This window comes from Schistocerca serialis, chromosome 5 (genome assembly GCF_023864345.2).
Source record: "Schistocerca serialis cubense isolate TAMUIC-IGC-003099 chromosome 5, iqSchSeri2.2, whole genome shotgun sequence".
Lineage (NCBI taxonomy): Eukaryota > Metazoa > Arthropoda > Insecta > Orthoptera > Acrididae > Schistocerca > Schistocerca serialis.
Window position 1 is genome coordinate 331,560,948 of NC_064642.1, and position 19,046 is coordinate 331,579,993.

General features: G+C 45.4%; 1 protein-coding gene across 2 annotated transcripts in view; it reads right to left on the minus strand.

Moving 5' to 3' along the window:
- Window positions 1-1,568: 1,568 nt before the first annotated feature.
- The window catches only part of LOC126481142 (zinc finger protein Noc-like), a 116,079-nt gene continuing 98,601 nt past the window's right edge, over window positions 1,569-19,046 (minus strand). For both annotated transcript variants that reach the window (XM_050104698.1, XM_050104697.1), the window contains one exon: window positions 1,569-5,610. In XM_050104698.1, coding sequence (XP_049960655.1) covers window positions 4,246-5,610 — 1,365 coding nt within the window. In that variant the 3' untranslated portion in view covers window positions 1,569-4,245. The remainder of the gene's footprint in view (window positions 5,611-19,046) is intronic.

Sequence of the window (19,046 nt, forward strand, 5' to 3'; positions counted from 1 at the left end):
GTTTTCAAAGAAGGTGAACGGGAAGTCCGAGTCTCCAACAACGAAGTGAAGAGGAACTAGGAGGGAGGAATTCAAAAAACAAGGGAAAAGTGATCGTTCATCATATTTACAAGATCGATGACAAAAATGTAATGGACTACCGTGGAACTGATCTGCTCAGTAATTGCTTTAAGGTGTTATTCAACTACAACGTATTCAGATCTTAACGGGACAAATAAGCCGTGACTGCCAATCTGTATTATGGAAGAGCCCATGAACATTTATATTACTCCATCGGCTCACGAGGCGCAGATGTTTATGTGCTTTTGCGTGCTACGTTCCTCTGTTTGCCGTCTAGGCCTCACGGAGATAGGAATATCTAAGGAAAGTTTTGGAGTATCTAACGTGGTAATAAACATGCTTGAACTGTATTTAAGAAACATAAATGACGAAGTAAACAGTGGGAACAAAATTATGAAGATCTATATAATAACGGGATTAGAACAGTTGTGATGGTGTGTTCAACCACTCGCTAGGAAACGTATTAAAAGTGATATGAAGGAAGTACTTGGACGTAACTCAATAGCCAAGTCGTAAACACTAGCGTCACTTACCTGGTACATAATGGAGTAGCTATACTGTCTGGAACCTGGGAAGAAATTGGTGGAAAGAGCCATTTACATCAGGATGGATTGCTGGATCGCACAATAATGAAAATTATTGACAATTCGAAGAATGTTGCCACCTACACAAACTTTTGAGTAGCCCCATTTTTCTATGCTGCAAATTTCACGTGAAGGGATTGGGGAACCTCAAATACGAACTGCGCCACACCGCATCTGTGAACGCCAAACAGCAAGTGTAATGTAAAGAAAGAATAATCTTTACCTGTTATTATCGATGCATCTTCTCTCTGTGTATCTCGCCAGTTTTCTTCTGGCCAAGAGCTAAGCAGTATCTGTGACGTGTCAACACTACACCTGTGTTTTTCACATCTGGTTTTCTTTTCCTATCTGATGTGCCACAATTACCAGTTATTTCTTACTTTTCTTCTGACCGATTAACGTCGTCTTCTAATTTGATTAATTCTGTGCTAACGCCGTACATTTCTCTTGTGTGTCATTTCTCATATCCCACAAGGGCGTATTGAGGACCTTGCTAAATTAAAAGACGTTGCTGACATGCCGCCTTCGTCGTCGTCGTCGTCATGTTAATGATGTCAGCTACTGCATAGGTACTACCCATACTGTAACCTTAACTCGCTAACGGTGACTGGTTAGATGTCAGACGACAACAGAACTTTCGACTGAATCAGACTCACGAAGTATTTCAGGCACTACTGCAAAACTCATGATGAGGTTTTTGGGTACCTAATTCTAACAATGTCGCCGGATTTGTAAGCACTTTTACGTATATATCGTTCGAAGAGTGACAGAGCTAAACGAACTTCACTGGCAGCTACGTTTACTTCTTGTGTTGATACTTATGTTTAAATAATAATATTTGGTATTGCAGTTTGTTTCATTATTTTCCTTGGCTTTTACGGCGGTAGTACAGTGGTAGATCGAAAGAATTAACTATTTTGCAGATTTAAATTATTTATTTTCATATCGCACACATCCAAAATAACATAGAGCGATAAAAAATTAGGTTCATTAGCTTTGGCTACATTATGAATCAAGTAGAATAGACAATTATACATGAAAGTACATGAACAATTACATGCATCTCAGGTAATAGTCACGAGCTAGACATTAAGACTGCAGTATTTGAACAGCTCAGAAGCATTATCTGCATCCAATGATAATGTCCCTTTCATTCCTGTGGACTGTTGATGGAGTAAACAACGCTATGCACATTTGGTTTTTTCTGAGTATTTCTACCAAGAAATTTAACAAAACATTATCACCTACAGATTATCAACCAATATTCATTATTACATTTTTCAACACAATTCCGTAGGGAACATTTGTCTCAGTATCATGTAATTCATAAAATGTGCAGCGTACTTGCTAAATTCAACAACATCGCTAAAATATTTCACTATAAACCTTTAATTATGACTACAATATAGTCCCAACTAAGATATGGAAACTTAAGTGGACATCTCAGAAAGAAGACATCTTCAAATCAGGAAGTGAAGTAGCATAAATTGTCAAATACCTAAAACAAGTGGTATGACAACTTCAAAAACACATGCTGAGTAGTTCTGAATGTTCTTCATTGGAGGGCACATTGGTGAATTATACAGGAATTTCTTTTATCACTTTTTATAACGATGGTAGACTAAGATTGCAGTGCGACGAAAGAAAATATCTTTTATCGTATAATGAAGTGCGTTACTTGAGAAAAGTTCCACTGTGATTCCAGACTCAACGAATACAACGTTCAACGTATCGTGACCAGTGGGGTAACTTTAGGTAACTGCGACAGCAGTCATTCTGAAAGGAACTCACATCTGAGCCAGATTCTCGACTTCTATATATGCAATACGTCTTAACAGGTCCGTATATATATTTGAAAAGAACGAGAAGCAAACACTTTCAGTCCAATATGCATTATATATACATTTGTTCGCTTGCCTCAGTCTTTGAATAAAGAATAGTTTTTAAAACCTACAGACAATGACCTCACACGTACATGAGTTGCGGCGGACTTTTAGCATTTGTGGACATCATCCAGTAAGTAATGTTCTCGCGTGGAAGTTGCTATTCGCAAATTCACCGGTCAGTGTGTAGTTACAGATGTAATCATTACTGTAAGAAGGTCGTTGCTCAAGAACTAGAGCTTTCTAGCCCCTAACGCAGATTCAACACAAAACAAACAGCAATACAGGGCATGTTCTCAACTGTTTTCGTATCCAGACATTGCATATTAATGCGTAGCCGGGAAGAGCTTTTTCCCTGGTGTGAAACTTGAAAAATTAATATCTAAGTAATTTCTGCATTAGCTAATTACGTTTGTAATAAACTGAATCGGGAACCCAAATTCCTACGAGCTTGTAGTGGTGGTAGTGTACCAATAACTAAGCACAGCGAGTACTTACACTATTACCTCAAAGAATGTTCTGCGATATATCGAAGATTTTACACCTGGAACGTCTCCTGTGGTCAAGATTTGGTAAACATTACTGTCGGCTGTAGAACATGAGAGTGATCATCCCACGAAACGCTTTTGCTAATTCCCGAGAACTGGAACGAAGCATAATGAATCATGTTTATGCCCACCTTGACTAAATTGATTTCACCTATACGTAAAGTATACGTTACACAGTGACACGGAAGTATATATTTTCAAGGTGGTTATTTAATTTACGACCTATAATATGTAGATGTTTTGTCCCATTAAGTAAATGAAAAGGGAGTTCTTTCTGTATGATGCAATAGGATAGAAAAAGGTTTGCACAATGATAGTAATTTTAGTTTGCAGTTGGATCCTCAACAAGAAAATCTTATTCAACAACAATGAAATGGACACAAAGAGCTACCAAAAAGAGCTCCTCTCATCCGTAATGCCTGACACTGCAATTTTAAAGTGGTTGTGGGTTGGGTGAAATACAATTAAGAACTTATCACTAAAGTAGGTTGTTGTTCAGGTTCACTATGGGTTGATGGTCTAGGGACTTTTGGACAAGAGGATCGTACGGATACAGCGAAACTGCATCCGCAGGTATGAAAAAACATCAGCTGGTGGAGAAGTGGTGATGGTGGTGCCATTAACAGCTAAAGGTATGGAGGATGTAAACAGAGACTGAAGACAAAAGTAGTTGCTCGTAGAGTACCTAAAAAATTAATGATGGATAAAGAAGCTGGCAATGATACAATCTGTGGTATTCATTAAATCGTGCTCAGTCATATTGCATTTAAATACAGTTCACAGTACGAATTATGCAGCGAATTTAACTGTACAGTCAGTGTACTAGCAGTTTTATATAACGAGTATCTTTGATCATATTGGCAAAGGTCTTGCTAGGATAAATATTTATTGACAAAGTCAGCTGTAAACATGAGATATGTCTCATCAATTATAGCGAACACTGTGTTGTGAAGTGAAAAATCATTCCAGTGTACAAGGCATTCATTACTTTAATGTACAATCGTTATTACTGTCCTCACTGATTTTAAGTACCAGTGAAGTAATTGCCACTCGGACGAGCCATGTCACTTGCTCCGACTCCTCAGTATACACTTTGGTTACATTTATATTCACAAGTGTCCCGTAGCTTCCACGGGGGACGATTTGAAGTGCGATCGGCGGACCGCCGATTCACGGGTGCCGCTGTCCGTAGAGCGAGTATGGCGAGAAGTAGGGCGGCAGCCCCGGGTGAGGGTGCAACGGGAACCCCGGCGGCAGCAGGGCGCCCGGGGTCGGCTTGCCGTAGGGGTGGTACCGCGCCGTCGCCAGCGGGCTGAGGGGCGGCGTGGGGTAGGCGCGGTGCGCGAACAGCGGAGACACCGCCGCCTCCGTATGCGAGCGCAGGTGCTGCAGCAGCTCCTCCGACGTGGCGAACCTCTTGCCGCAGTAGCCGGACGCGGCAGCAGCCGCCGCCGCAGCGGCCGAGCCGTCGGCGGCGGAAGAGGCGGAGGGCGCGGCGCTGCCGATCCAGTTGCAGACGTACGGCAGGTGCGACGCGAGAGCCGCGAGCTGCGCGTGCGCCGTGGCGTAGGCGGCGGCGGCCGCGGCGGCGGGCAGGAAGGCCGCCTTGCCGGCGTGGTCGCACTGCGCGCAGCCCCCCGGGCACCCCTTGCCGGCGCCCGCCGTCGACGACGCCGCTGCCGCCGCCAGGAGCTGTGAACTGAGCTGGCAGCCGGTGCAGTACGGGTCCCTACACACGGGGACGAGCGTGTCGACGCCGGACGGCGTCTTCATACGCGCGTAGCTCACGTACGGCGAGCCCTTGAGGTGCGCCGCGGCGCCGCCTCCGGCCGCGGCTGCTGCCGCCGCCATCAGGTCGACGGGGAAGTGGGGGAAGGCGCCGAGGTACGAGGCGGTCGGCTTGAAAGTGCCTAGCGGCATGTCCTTCAAAGACGCGGTGGGGTCGAGCAGGCTGGACGCCACGGGACTGAATCCCACCTTCGTCGTCGCAGCCAGTGGACTCTCCGACGACGACTTTGCGTCAGAAGCCGCGCTGCTGGCGGCGGCGACAGCTGCCGCCGCCGCAGCAGCAGCGGCGCTGGCTGGCGTCTTCCGGCCGACCACCGGCGAAGACCTGGGCGAGGAAGCGCTCTGGTTGCTGGCGCAGCGGCCGCCGCTCTTTGTGGACGCGGGCGTCCTCACCCGGGCAGAACCGTTCCCACCGCCGCTCGAGGCACCCGCGCGGTCCTCCTGCGGCGATCCAGTCTTGTCTCGCTGTTGGTGGTGCTGCTGCGACACTGAAGACTCGTACGGCTTGAAGCTCGATTTGACGCTCAAGTCGCTGCCCGCCGAAGACGCCGGCGAAGACTTGTCGCGCGCCCCGCCACTCCCACTGCTAGAGGAATCGTTTTTCACCGTGGAGGCGGAGGACGAGGACGACTTCGAGGACGGCTGCTTCTCCAGCGGCGGGATCAGAGGCTTGCTGCTAGGCGAGTCTGCGCCGATCTGGCTGCACGTCTGCGCCAACAGGGCCAGAGGACTCTTCTTCGCGTCGAGCTGTTGAGGAAAGAAAGAAACAGTATTAATAAAGTTCGACTGAAGGTTGCAAATAGACCATGAGCAAGCAATGGCGTGTAACAAAGTTAACAGTGATACGAAACTTTCCTGGCAGATAAAAACTGTGTGCCGGACCGAGACTCGAAATAGGGACCTTTGCCTTTCGCGGGCAAATGCTTTACTATCTGAGCTCAGATGGTAGAGCACTTGCCCGCGAAAGGCAAAGGTCCCTATTTCGAGTCTCGGTCCGGCACACAGTTTTTATCTGCCAGGAAAGTTTCATATCAGCGCACACACCGCTGCAGAGTGAAATTCTCATTCTGTTAACAATGATACATTGACAGTATAGATCTCTGACACCAAAACCAAGTCAGATGCGTACATTTCACTTGGTGATTGGTTTCAGTCTCTTACAAGACTATCATCAGACCATTTACTTTACTCGGTAAACGAGACTTAAAAAGCATAAAATAAGTGGCTCGTATCTCTCCTGGGGCGAAGCAGGCCGCTCTGAAGATGGGTATGGAACACTGCTAAGTGGGGCTCAGTTGCTTACGGTTTTACGGCGAAAGCTTTGCTCACCGCCGTCTGCATAACGTTACCAGTAGCTATCGCTGAGATCCTTTACCATAAGCTGTGAGAATTAAGTGTAACGTTAATTATTGTAAGTTAGAGATACAAGACGTATACATAGTTGACGTGCATTACTAGATAAGACTGTCTCATTTCAGTATGTACTACTCATACAGGTGCTTGTGTCAACGCGTGTGTAAGAAAGACGGTTGATGAGACGCTAAATGGTCATCAAGAATACAAATGCTGGTCGGTATGATCCGCTGTCAGCAAAAGACGTTGCAACATCCAGTCGGGAGTACTATGGTAGACGATGAGAATTATCTGCAGTTGCCTTTTACATATACATATACAAAACACGCAGCTTGCAAGCTAACAGTGTGACACCGCCATTATCAACTTTATTGCTCGTTTTAAGTTAATATTTGACAACGGCCTTGCCGCAGTGGAGACACCGGTTCCCGTCAGATCTCAGAAGTTCAGCGCTGTCGGGCGTGGCCGGCACTTGAATGGGTGACCATTCGGGCCGCCTGGAGCTGTTGCCATTTTTCGGGGTGCACTCAGCCTCGTGATGCCAATTGAGGAGCTACTCGACCGAACAGTAGCGGCTCCGGTCAAAGAAAACCGTCGTAACGACCGGGAGAGCGCCGTGCTAACCACACGCCCCTCATATCCCCATCCTTAGTTGAGAATGACACGGTGGTCGGGTGGTCCGGATGGGCCACTTGTGGCCAGAAGACAGAGTACTTAAATTAGTATTTAATTCTTCAGTGCAACCTCGACGTTTCTCATCTGCACGCAATATGTGCTGCATTCTGTAACCCGTATTCAAGATGTCATGTCTTAGACAATCGATTAGGAAGAAATGGCGTGGTTTTTTATACGATAATTTCACAGTTATTGTACTTTGACAGTATACCAGGCAGCTAGAACATTTATGTGCACTTAAACGACAGTCTGCGCCCGACTGGATGCCCCAACATCCTTGGCTGACGTAGGAGCATATAGTCTCGCATTCCTTAATTCGTCTCCTTAGTGCCAGCTGGTGTCCTATTAACTGTCTTTACCACACTCAAGCTGATACAAGCATCTGTAGAGAGCAGCACGCATTGAAATGAGCCAGTGTCATTGGTCGAGATGTTCTCTCTTTGATAAGGGTTTAAAACGCAAGTGTTTTCAGCATATTCGTAATATCCCTAGTTGTTCATACGCCTTTAACTTACAACAATGTACGAATACAAACAGTTCTCACATATTAGGGTAATGCGCTCTACTATTGGCAGCGATATGCAGACGGCTTAGACAGGAGGTTTCACAATTAAACCACGAGCGGCTTAGCACCACTCAGAAATGTTTCACACTCCCTGCAACCTGCTCCTGCTGTTACGAAGGTTATACCTATCATTTATTTTCAGTCACTTTACTTCTGTGATTGCATACATTCATCGACCACTTACAGTATGTTATGCACTTACTTTCAGAGTAAAAAAATGGTAGGTTGATGATCTTATTAAAAACCGAAACCAGTCTTCAGCTGAAATAAACAACTTCTAAGCGCTTTGGGCTGTTTTATTGAAATCATGTTAATATAATTTTAACGATCGCTTTGTTTCCTCAAAGACACTGGTCGAAGAAACTCATTTTGTTCTAACTAATCGAGATTTTACTATTCGCGCCCAAGAGCGTTTCCTAGTTACAGGCTCTGTGCGGCGTTGTACGGTAGTTACACGGGTACTCAATAACTGAAAAGACAAGTTGGTGTAGCAATGAAACAGTTGGTAGTATGAGTTTTTCACTGTAATGACCTTAGGTTGGCATCACTGGTATAAGCTGATCGCGGCTCACGGATAAAAATGTCCGCCCTCGGTAGCTGAGAGGTCAGCGCGACAGACTGTCAATCCCAAGGGCCCGGGCTGGATTCCCGGCTGGGTCGGATATTTCCTTCGCTTAGGGACTGGGTGTTGCGTTGTCATCATCTTTTCATCCCTATCGACGCACAAGTCGCCGAAGTGGCGTCAAATCTAAAGACTTGCACCCGGCGAACGGTCTACCCGACGGGAGGCCCTAGTCACGCTACATTTACATTTTACGGATAAAAGTTATTTTGTTTATAACCTCAGTATTGTATTTAATGATGCTGCATCTGCTTTAAGTTTCCACATTCGTTGAAAAACGTTCAGTGATACGTTTTTTGGTTTCTAAAAGAGATAAACCGGTTAAAATCAGTTCTGGAATGATTTTACTGTTTGGTGAAAGTCGTATGAACCGATGGTGGGTAGAAAAAATGGTTCAAATGGCTCTGAGCACTATGGGACTTAACATCTGTGGTCATCAGTCCCCTAGAACTTAGAACTACTTAAACCTAACTAACCGAAGGACATCACACACATCCATGCCCGAGGCAGCATTCGAACTTGCGACCGTAGCAGTCGCGCGGTTCCGGACTGCGCACCTAGAACCGCGAGACCACCACGGCCGGCGCTGGTGGGTAGAGCAGCTCAAAAAGGGTCGAATATCAGGGACTGAAGAGCAACGTTCTGGACGGCCTGATGAAGTGTCAACTCCCTCGCTTTAAATCCACATCGACGACATTATTCGTGATGACCGACGTGTTATAGTTGCAAAAAATTTTGGAGTTAGTTTTGGCACAGTTCATGAAGTTATCAGCACAAGCTGAAGTACAACGGAACAGGTGCAAGATGGGACCGAAAGAGTTAACGCAACAACCAAGGGAACAAGACTCAAAGCGTTTACAGACCGTGCCTATGAAAGGAAAGGTGACTCTTTTTCTAAACAAGATTGTGAAGTGTGACGAAACCTGGGTTCACAATTTCGAACAAGATTTCTAAATATAGACCATGGAATGGGAGCACACCAGTTCGCCTGTCCGAAAGAAATTCAGAACGCAAGCATCAGCGGGAGAAGTCATATTGGCCGTGTTTCGAGATGCCCAAGGTGTCGTGTTTTGAGATTATTTGGATCATCATCGTACAATAAACAGTGCCTACTATTCAGACATGCTGATGAACAAAGTAAAGCTAGCAGTGAGAGGAAAACATCGCGGATCTCTAAGAAAAAAGGTGTTATTGCTGCACGACAAAACTCGCACTCAAATCGCACAGCTGACTCAAGAAAACATTGAAAAAATGTGTTGGCGCATACAACCTCATCCTTCCTACAGTCCACACTTGTCTCCCTCGGATTTTCATTTATTTTTACCACTCACTGTGGCAACACGTGGAAAATAGCTCAGCAACAATGAGGTGGTCCAACAATTTGTGGGAAAGTGTCTCAAACAACAAGACAAAAATTTCTTTGCATCGGGTATAAAAAAAGTACTTCAGCGTTGGAGAAAGTGTATTAATATTAGTGGGGATTATGTCGAAATGTTGTAAGAGTCAGTTTGTAAAAAATGCAGTTTTTTGTGTATAAATTTGCCTGTAAGTATGCAATGTCCTTCGTGCATTAAAATGTATTTTTCCATATTCTATCATCTAATTTGTCAGAAGCATTTCGAAGATTTTCCACGCCGGTTAAAATAACGGCAGAAAACCGGTTTTACATGTGTTGATGTCGAGTGGTAATATTCAAAGAGGTAGTAGCCAGTCTTAAGGCTGCATCTTAAAATGCCATCACCTCCATGTATCAACGGTTTGACGGCTTCACTCCTATGGAGAAGCAGCTGTTATGGTCTCTAAGAGGACTGAACTAGCTAACTATATGGGAATCGTACCATCACTATCATAACTTTTCCTCATTCCGCTGACTGCAAAGAAGGGGAAGCAGAATGGAGGAACCTCCATCCTCGAGACCTTGTCTCCGTGTCTCTCGCTGTGCTCTAACGTTACTCAAGGCTGTGAAACTATTTAAGGTACTTCGTTGTTTCAGGCATTGTAAGTCCTCTCTAGAGTAGTGAAAAAAATGTGAAGTTTGTAGATGTCCAGCAAGGGTGCGCTACAATGCGGCAAGTGTCACCACCTAGTGAGAGTTTTACGAGCTAGTAAACTGCACCACTTTGCGTTGTTAACTCATTCACTGTGTGTCAACAGAAGTTGGTTGATAAAGTGAATTTTCTATGACAGTTTTTACTGACACCACATGAGGTGCATTTTGACGGTCCTCACAACACTTACGTAAGAAAGAAATGCCGAAAAGACTTATTTCAGGCCACACCTGAAGGGGCAATAAACTCGTAAGTACTCTCGGTGACTCGAGATATTGAAGACATTGGTGATAGGTTCTCAGGTTTCCCCAGTGTGTAAACCGTAACTGGTGTCTGTTCTACGCTCATTGTTTAGTGGTAATGACCGGTACTTACCACTGGACAACGACAGGAAATTACTCATCCGATAGAAGCTCGGTGAAATTTTAACAAAGCATATCGTCGCTAAATTACGTATTCGTACACAGACAGGTAACTGACGAACTTATTTTTTTCAAGTTTAATAACAGAAGGCGACAGCAGTCATAATAGATGATGCCAAACAGTTAGGACAAGGTCTCCGCCCTACTCCAAGGCTCCAGTACGTACAATATTAATTAAACTCGTGCTACTCTACAAAAATCCGTTGAGTGTTAGTAGCAGCCCGTCTTCAAACGCCAGAAGATGAGGCGATAAATACCCCGTTTACGTGAGGATTGATTTCAGTTCCCTCTCCATAAGCCGTGTGAGTGGTTCTCATGGGGAAGGAGGAATATTTTTTATCTCTACACTTACGGGTCCCCCTCCACTTCCACTACGATGGCTTATCACCCAGGTACCAATACTATACGAACTCCTATCAAATTTTCACACGCTTTACTATAACTTTTTCGTGTACTTCGTGTTAAGTAGCATTCTGTGACACAGTGCATCCTCCCTCACACAGTGCATGGTGATTTGAAAAGCATAAATGTTAATATTCCATCAGCACTTACATCAACTCTACTTTAGTATTTCAATGCTGTTTATCCTGTAGACAAAAATAACGGTTGCTTCGTCCTTCAAATGAATTAGTAATCTTTGTAACCAAACATGTTTCAGCTAGCTGTATTACACATCATCAGCAACAGGAAATATAGAAGGGTAAATCACAATTCCGTAGGGGTAAAACGTGTAAATATCAAGGTAACTTAAAAGAATGATCACTAAACACGACATATTCCAAAATATTTATAGTAAAAAAGAGTTATCCGTTATATCTGCGTAGATCCCTAATGAGACCTAAATCAAGTAACAGGAACATATTGAGTTAGAAATAATAAGAACACAGTTGTAAAAAACGATTACCATTCATCCGTATCTGCAAGATAAAAATCGTCAAACTATGCATTTAATATTCTGTATATATATTCGATTTATATTACATCACTCATTACGCGTTCTGCAGGGGTTGACATTTGCTGCCCTGAGAGAGAACAAAGCGAGGAGGCAGCGGTTTACAATGTTGGACGCCGCAGTGTGGGTGGGAAGAAAAAAATTCAGAATAACGTACCTGGAGAGAGATCATCGGACACAGAACAAGGCGAAGAGACATCCTTTTGTGTGAAGGAATGTGCAGGTTCACGAATGAAGGTCATGAACTGACCAAGGAATGTCCTAACGTAAAGCAATGAGCCACACTTCCGGCCGAACAGCAGACACACTTTAGTGATTGGCAGAGTGCTGAGGAAGTACGAGGGAAAACGGAACATCCAGAAAATCTTCGGAAAGGAGTATGAGCTTCAGGATTTTGGGTAGCAGATTCAAGACCCGTGTAATGGGAGGTAACAGCTGCTGGGATTCATCACCTGAGAGAAAAGGTAGCGCTGGGCAGGAGAGAGCTGGATATGGCGTTAAGAGACTTCTCTGTGGGAATGATGATGGGAACTTCCCTACGCGGATTTGTCGGAGGCAGTTCCTCCGAGAATGAACCTGGATACTTCGCTGGAGAAAGCCGCAGTGGCGACTTTTGGCAGTTAGACTTTGAGAAGTGTTGCTTTCGGCATAAGGAGCACGTGAGTGCTTTCTATGTCAACAAACTTGTTATCCTGTTTATTGGAGTGACGATTCTTTAGCTCTTTGTTGAGTCAGACGCACATTGAAGTGTGAGTACTTGAGTCTGATTTCTGTTCCTGGCTAGTAAGCAAACAGAAGTCTTGTATTGAGGTAATTTGAGCCCCAAGAGTTTGACCAGTGCACAGTGTCCAGTATGTTGGCAGAGAATTGTAGTACTCTGTGTACATCATCTGCACAATTGCCGACGCCCTAACGATCCGATCACTGGTTCAGTACAAGTGCTGTCCATACTTCGGTAGGTGATACGCGCACTCCAGTTCAGTGAATAGGGAAACACTCACAATAAATGTGCAGAGCACCATTTACTTGCCCACTGATATTTTTTCTGAAGGTGCCAGTCAGGGTGTGGGTCTCGCATTGTAGTTAACGTCCTGGTAGGGATGACTGGCCTCATGCGCTGAACTGAAGCGAAATGAAAACAACACGACGCTTCGTTTTATGCAAACCCCTAAGTGTAGATTGTCAATCGCAGGATTTTTTTAATCAATTGTAGGCGTAAGAATTCCATTGCAGAGACATTAGCCAACCACACACACACGTACATACACAAGCTATGTGTTACAAACACCACGCTGGCTTACATGGTGCATGTGTTCAAAAATTGTTGAAATGGCTCTGAGCACTATATGGGACTTGACATCTGAGGTCATCAGTACCCTGGACTTAAAACTAATTAAACCTAACTAATCTAAGGACATCACACATATCCATGCCCGAGGTAGGATTCGAACCTGTGACCGTAGCAGGATCGCGGTTCCTGACTGAAGCGCTTAGAAACTGCTCGGCCACAGCGGCCGGCGGTGCTCTTGTAGATGTGAAGGTTGAAACGAAATTTTACGTGAACAATATCCCACAGCTTCAATGTGTTAAAAAAAAATATATTTCACCAAGAACTGCCGCACCACCTATTTGCTTTGACGAAACCAGTTTCAGTCACATGATCACACGGTAAGTGCAGAAAGGAAGCTTCGGTGCTGAAGTAACTACTGATCTACTGAGTATGATCATGTGATCATGTTATTGAAACCTGTTTAGTAAACAGTACAGCAACTTTTGGTGGAATCCAATGACGTTTTCTGAACAGTGAAACTGCATAATGGGCTCCTGATTACTGCTTTCTTATACTGAAATAAAGACGTTGCTACATGCTCTTTCTGAACAGTCGACACCTCCAAATTTTTCCATTCCATGCAGCTCTCTTTTTCGGTGGAGTAGAGTAAGGGGGCCGAGTAGACCTGCATACAGATAAAAAAAAAAATACTTAAGGTTCACACAGCCTTGTTGATCGTCGGGCGAGAAAGAAAGGAGCGTCAGCTTCCATTTTTTCTAGCGGACGTTTTTCATTAATTCAGGCGGCGTCTGCCGATGTCACGGCCGTGACAGGCTTATTTCGCCGTTGTTCCCCGCTAGGTGCGCTGGCCGTGGGGCAAGTCACGGCCCCGGCGCTCTGTGCCTTATTTCTTGTCCCCATCCCCTCTACAGCTCTGGCGCACAGAGAGGCTCGCCGGCCCGAAAAGCGAGTCTCCTGAGTGGGGGGGGAAAAGAAGGGGTGGAAACCCTTGTGGCTGTGGCGGCAGCAAGAGTTAACGCAAACTCTTCCACCTCACTAATATTTTGTCCGGCTTTTTCTCCATCCCATTTTTTTTCCAAGATGAAAATCCGTTTACGTCGCAGTGACGGCCGCGAGTCCGACAGCTGTCTCTCAGGCCCCGCTCACGTCCGATCGGCCGCGGCGGTGGCGGCGTCAGCGGCAGCGGGCAGAGCGAGGCTGACAGCCGGCCGTCAGCGGCGGCCGGCGACGGCGCGCCGTTGTACGCGATCTCCGTACGGCGCGCTCACAATGGCTCAAAGGACAATGGCGGCGGCGCTGACAGCGTCACGTTCGCGACGCACGGCCGATTGACAACGCCGATACGGCTCCCGCGGCGTTCGTTTTGAGCGCGGTGCGCTCACCTGCGCTCCTACTTATCGCGCTGCAGTCCTTTCCGTTTCTTTGTTCCCTCTGTGCTATCCTGCAAGCCGATGCAAACGCGCAGTAAGGCACATCGGTCGTGCTTTGCATCCCTACACGGTATAGTCTATGCAGCTGAAGGGAAATAGCAGACAAAGATACTTATAACTCGACATGCGATTATGGAAGAAGTTACGGAAGGGCACACTATAAAAACGAGTAGACATCTGGGTACGAGGGACGTTGAGTAGGGGAGAGCGGGCAATGCCGTACAGCGGGGTAATACCGCGCACCGCTTTATCCAGTTTCCCAGAGAGCGCAAAGAGCGCTGCATGGTGCTGCCACACAGCGGAAGTAACTATAATCAGACACAAGGGGGTCTATATCGTTCAACGGCGCAAACGTCTTCGACAATCGGTTTCAACTGATTTCGACTGTTTTCGACTGTTTTCTTATAAAATCTGAAGATGATAAGTCTAGAGGTGAGCGAAATATGTAATAGCAACAATATTTAAAGTAGCTCTGTTTAGTTACGCATTTCTTGATCTTCTTTTAAACATTAAATGTTAGACGTTAAATTTCGTGATTGTTGGGCTAGAATTTAAAATGGCGAGTCATGTTGTCTCGGGGTAATACCGTACTTCGGGCACGGTATTGCCCCGTGGTTAACGGTATTGCCCCATATGGTAATTTCTTTTGGAATTTTCGTGAACTACATATTTGGAAGTGTGTGTGTGTGTGTGTGTGTGTGTGTGTGTGTGTGTGTGTCATTTTACAGATTTTCCTTGTGTAGTGCATGTGACACAGCTGAAAACTATATTTGCGACTACTGCCATTAAAACAGGGGATAAATGTGTTCAGAGACAAGTTGACACCAAAATCCAATAATTTTGTTTTACCAGTAAAAGGATTTTCTGCCTTTAGAAACTTTAATAAGTTGTAAAATTTGTGTGTTTCAATTCTAAATAAATTCTGAATTTCGAATTTCTTAATTTGATTTATTTTTACAGAGTTTTTGTCATTTTATGGCAATGCTGTATCATAAGATATAAGAATGTAACACTTTTGTAAAACAGCTCTAGGAACGTAAATCTATGTCATATAGCAAAAATGAAGCCATAAACGTGTGGGGCATTGATTTCTTGCCCAAAAAAAGGTGTTCAGCATTTCAATTGAGTTCGAAAAATACGAAATATTTGAAAAATGGCTTACGTGCACGGTATTTCCCCGCTCTCTCCTAAGTGATGTAACACATTCTTTCTGTAAAAGCAGGTTGATTTTATTCAGGATCGCAAAACAATGTACACAGATGAGCCAACGAAACTGGTACACCTACTAAATATCGTGTAGGACCACTGCGAGCACGCAGCAGTGCCGCAACACGACGTGGCATGCGCTCTACTAATGTGTGAACTTGTGCTGGAGGGAACTGACACCATGAATCCTGCAGGGCTGTCACATCCGTGAGACTAAAAGGAGGCGAGGATCCGTTCGTAACAGCACGTTGCAGGGCATCCCAGGTACGCTCAGTGATGTTCATGCCTGGTGAGTTTGATGGCCAGCGGAAATGTATAAACTCAGAAGTGTTTACCTGGAGCCACTCTGTGGCAATTTTTCATGTGCGAGGTGTAGCTTTGTCCTGCTGGAATTGTCCAAGTTCGTCGGAATGCACGATGGACATGAATGGATGCAGGTGATCAGACAGGATACTTTACGTACGTGTCACCTGTCAGAGTCGTATCTGGACATATCAGAGGTGCCCTATCACTCCAGCTGCACACGCCCAACACCATTACAGAGCGTCCACCAGTTTCAACAGTCCCCTACTGACATGCCGGGTCCATGGATTCACGAGGTTGTGTCCATACCCATACACGTCCATCCACTCGATACAATTCTAAACGAGACTCGTCCGACCAGGCAACATGTTCTCAGTCACGAACAGTCCACTGTCGGTGTTGACGGGCCCAGGCGAGGCGTAAAGGTTTGTGTCGTGTAGTCATCAAGGGCGCACGAGTGAGCCTTCGGGTGCGAAAGCCCGTATCGGTGCTGTTTCGTTGAATGGTTCGCTCGCTGAGACATGATGGTCCAGCATTGGAATCTGCAGTAGTTTGTGAAAGGGCTGCACTTCTGTCACGCTGAACGATTCTCTTCAGTCGTCGTTGGCCCAGTTCTTGCAGGATCTTTTTCCGGCTGCAGCGATGTCGGGATTTGATGTGTTACCGGGCTCCTGGTATTCACGGTTCTGTCGTGAAACGGTCGTGTGGGAAAATCCCCACTTCATCGCTACCTCGGACATGCTGTGACCCATCGCTCATCCGCCGACTACAACACCACACTCAGTCTCACTTAAATTTTGTTAGCCTGTCATTGTAGCAGCAGTAACCGATCTCTCAACTGCGTCAGACACTTGCTGTCTTATATAGGCGTTGGACACCGCAGCGCCGTATTCTGCCTGTTTACGTATCTCTGTATTTGAATATGCATGCCTATACCAGTTCCTTTGGCGCTTCAGTGCCCTATTCCTGCTGTTTCGATTACAAAAACCTACCTTTCAAATTAATCTTCGTTCGATGCGACGACCTTTCGCCACTGGGGGGCTAGTATGACGTCATACCACTCTACGGGTCCAATTTGTAGCCAACGTCTTCCTGCATCAATAATCTCCCCATCACTCAAGTACTACTTCCACGGAGTGCATCCTTCACTGGGAAAAAAAAAAAAAAAAAAAAAAAAAAAAAAAAAAAAAAGAGCGAAGTCGGAAGATGCGAAATCCGGGATGTGAGGTAAATGAGAAAGACTTGTGTGAGGTCTTGCGTTGTTATGGAGAAGGAGAATTTCGTTTGCATTCTTGTGGCGATGTACGGCTTCTTTCCTGGGGAAAGCACAATACACCTCAGCGTTGACCGTTGCACCATGAGGGAGGACACGAAACAGAATAACCCCTTTGGAGTACCAGAAGAACGTCGGCATGACTTTACCGGCTGAGAGTGCGGTTCTGAACTTTTTCTTCTGAGGAGAGATAGTGTGCCTCCAACTTCATGCATTGCCTCACCATCAGCCCTATCACGCGCAAGTATTTCCTCAGATATTGTGCTTAGCCAGTATGGTCTTCTGCTAGGCAAAGAGGAATCCAGTAGGCACACATCTTTGAATTCCCCAGCTGGTGGACGAGTGTGTCAGCACTACCAACACAGACGTCCAACTGTACAGCGCGCCGTCTGTGATCCGTCGATCACCTCCAGTGAGAGTGTCCGCTCGTTCCAGCATTACAGGAGTTACAGTTGCACGCGGCCAGCCGGCACGCGGGAGACCAGACGGCTTTGCCGTATCTTGCTGCGACGATGACAGACGCCTCGACCAACGCCTCACTGATCTTTTGCTCGCTGCCATGTCTCCATACACATTCTGCAAGCGCTTCTCTGGAATGCTCTGGTTTTCCGCCAAAAAACACCCATGAGATCTCTCCGTTTCGAACACACCTACGGAAACTCAGTGACAGCTCCCTGCTTAGACTGCGTCTCCTTTACAGACACCATTTTGAAAGCTAAGTACTGCGCTGCCTCATAGAGGACTTCATGGAACAATAGGGAATGAAGCAGAAATACTCCAAGAGTTCCTACAACAATTCCGAATTTTTTCAGTCAAAACTGGCCGTGGAAAAAATCTGTTGCTTCACTTACCCAATGCTCCTCGTAAAATATTCTCGGCATTCAGACGGCCTTAGATATGATTTAAGACTACAGCTTTCGACGATTAACACCATCATCTCTGTCATGAGATGACCGTCTGTCGATAGCGCAATCTGCATCCTACATAGTGGCGTTGTTGCTGGTGGGGTAAGATTCCTTGGAATTCTTACTTCCAAATCGAAATTTCCAGAACGAAGGTCCTCTCCCACAGATAAATCTCCTGGCAGTCTGTAATAAATGTGGCGTTAAGTTTTAACAGAGATAGTGATTATAATCTCAGTGGTGCCTGGAGACGAGGACATGGAGCATCTTTAAATAAATCCAACCAAAAGTCGTAACTTAATGGGATAGGTGATGCTGAGGTTGGTCTGCGCTTTCAGTGGTGGAACAGTTGGGGAGTGGTCATACGGTCACATTACCGAATTCCTGCATTGGTGCGTGCGAATCCTGACCTCCAAGTAACGTGACTGTCGATGCAAGACAGGACCAATGACCAACCTCAGTACCACTATAATGAAAGCAGACTCCACTCCAGGCCGATAGTCATCTCCTGATGAAAGATATGGTGTTTTTAACCTTTGAAGGTTCGAATTTTAATTCCGGCTGGATGTAGTCTCAACGTTGAAAAATCTTGTAGGAGGACTAGCTGTACCCGGCTGCACATTGCTATGGCTCAATAGGGTTAATTGGAAATCGAAGCTAAGAGAAAGCACATATTTTGAACGTGTATGTGAACCGGATGTACATCCTCATCTCTACCCCCTCCCCCGCTCTCTGTCCATCTCTTCCCACCCTCTGTCCATTTCTTTTCCACCCTCTCTTCCTTGAGCTTCCTTCACTGTTATTGAAAATTCAGTAGCAGTATTCTAATCATAAACCGATAAGCCAGAAATACAACTTTCCCGCTTTCTGTGATAATTGCCTGAGAGGATGAAAACTATTAGTTCCACACTGTTGCATAAAGAAGTTACGTTTAAAAATGTACGTAACGGGAGATAATATAAACAAGAGAAACAATTGAGCTAATAGTTTAAATACCCTGTTGTTGTTGTTGTTGTTGTTAAAACCGCCTGTGACAAAGGAGACAACACCGCATATCTATACAGCGGAACAGTATCTGTCTCGCAGCCGGTTTTACCAGAAAACCTGTACATGTTTACAGAAGATACATATACTCTGTTCA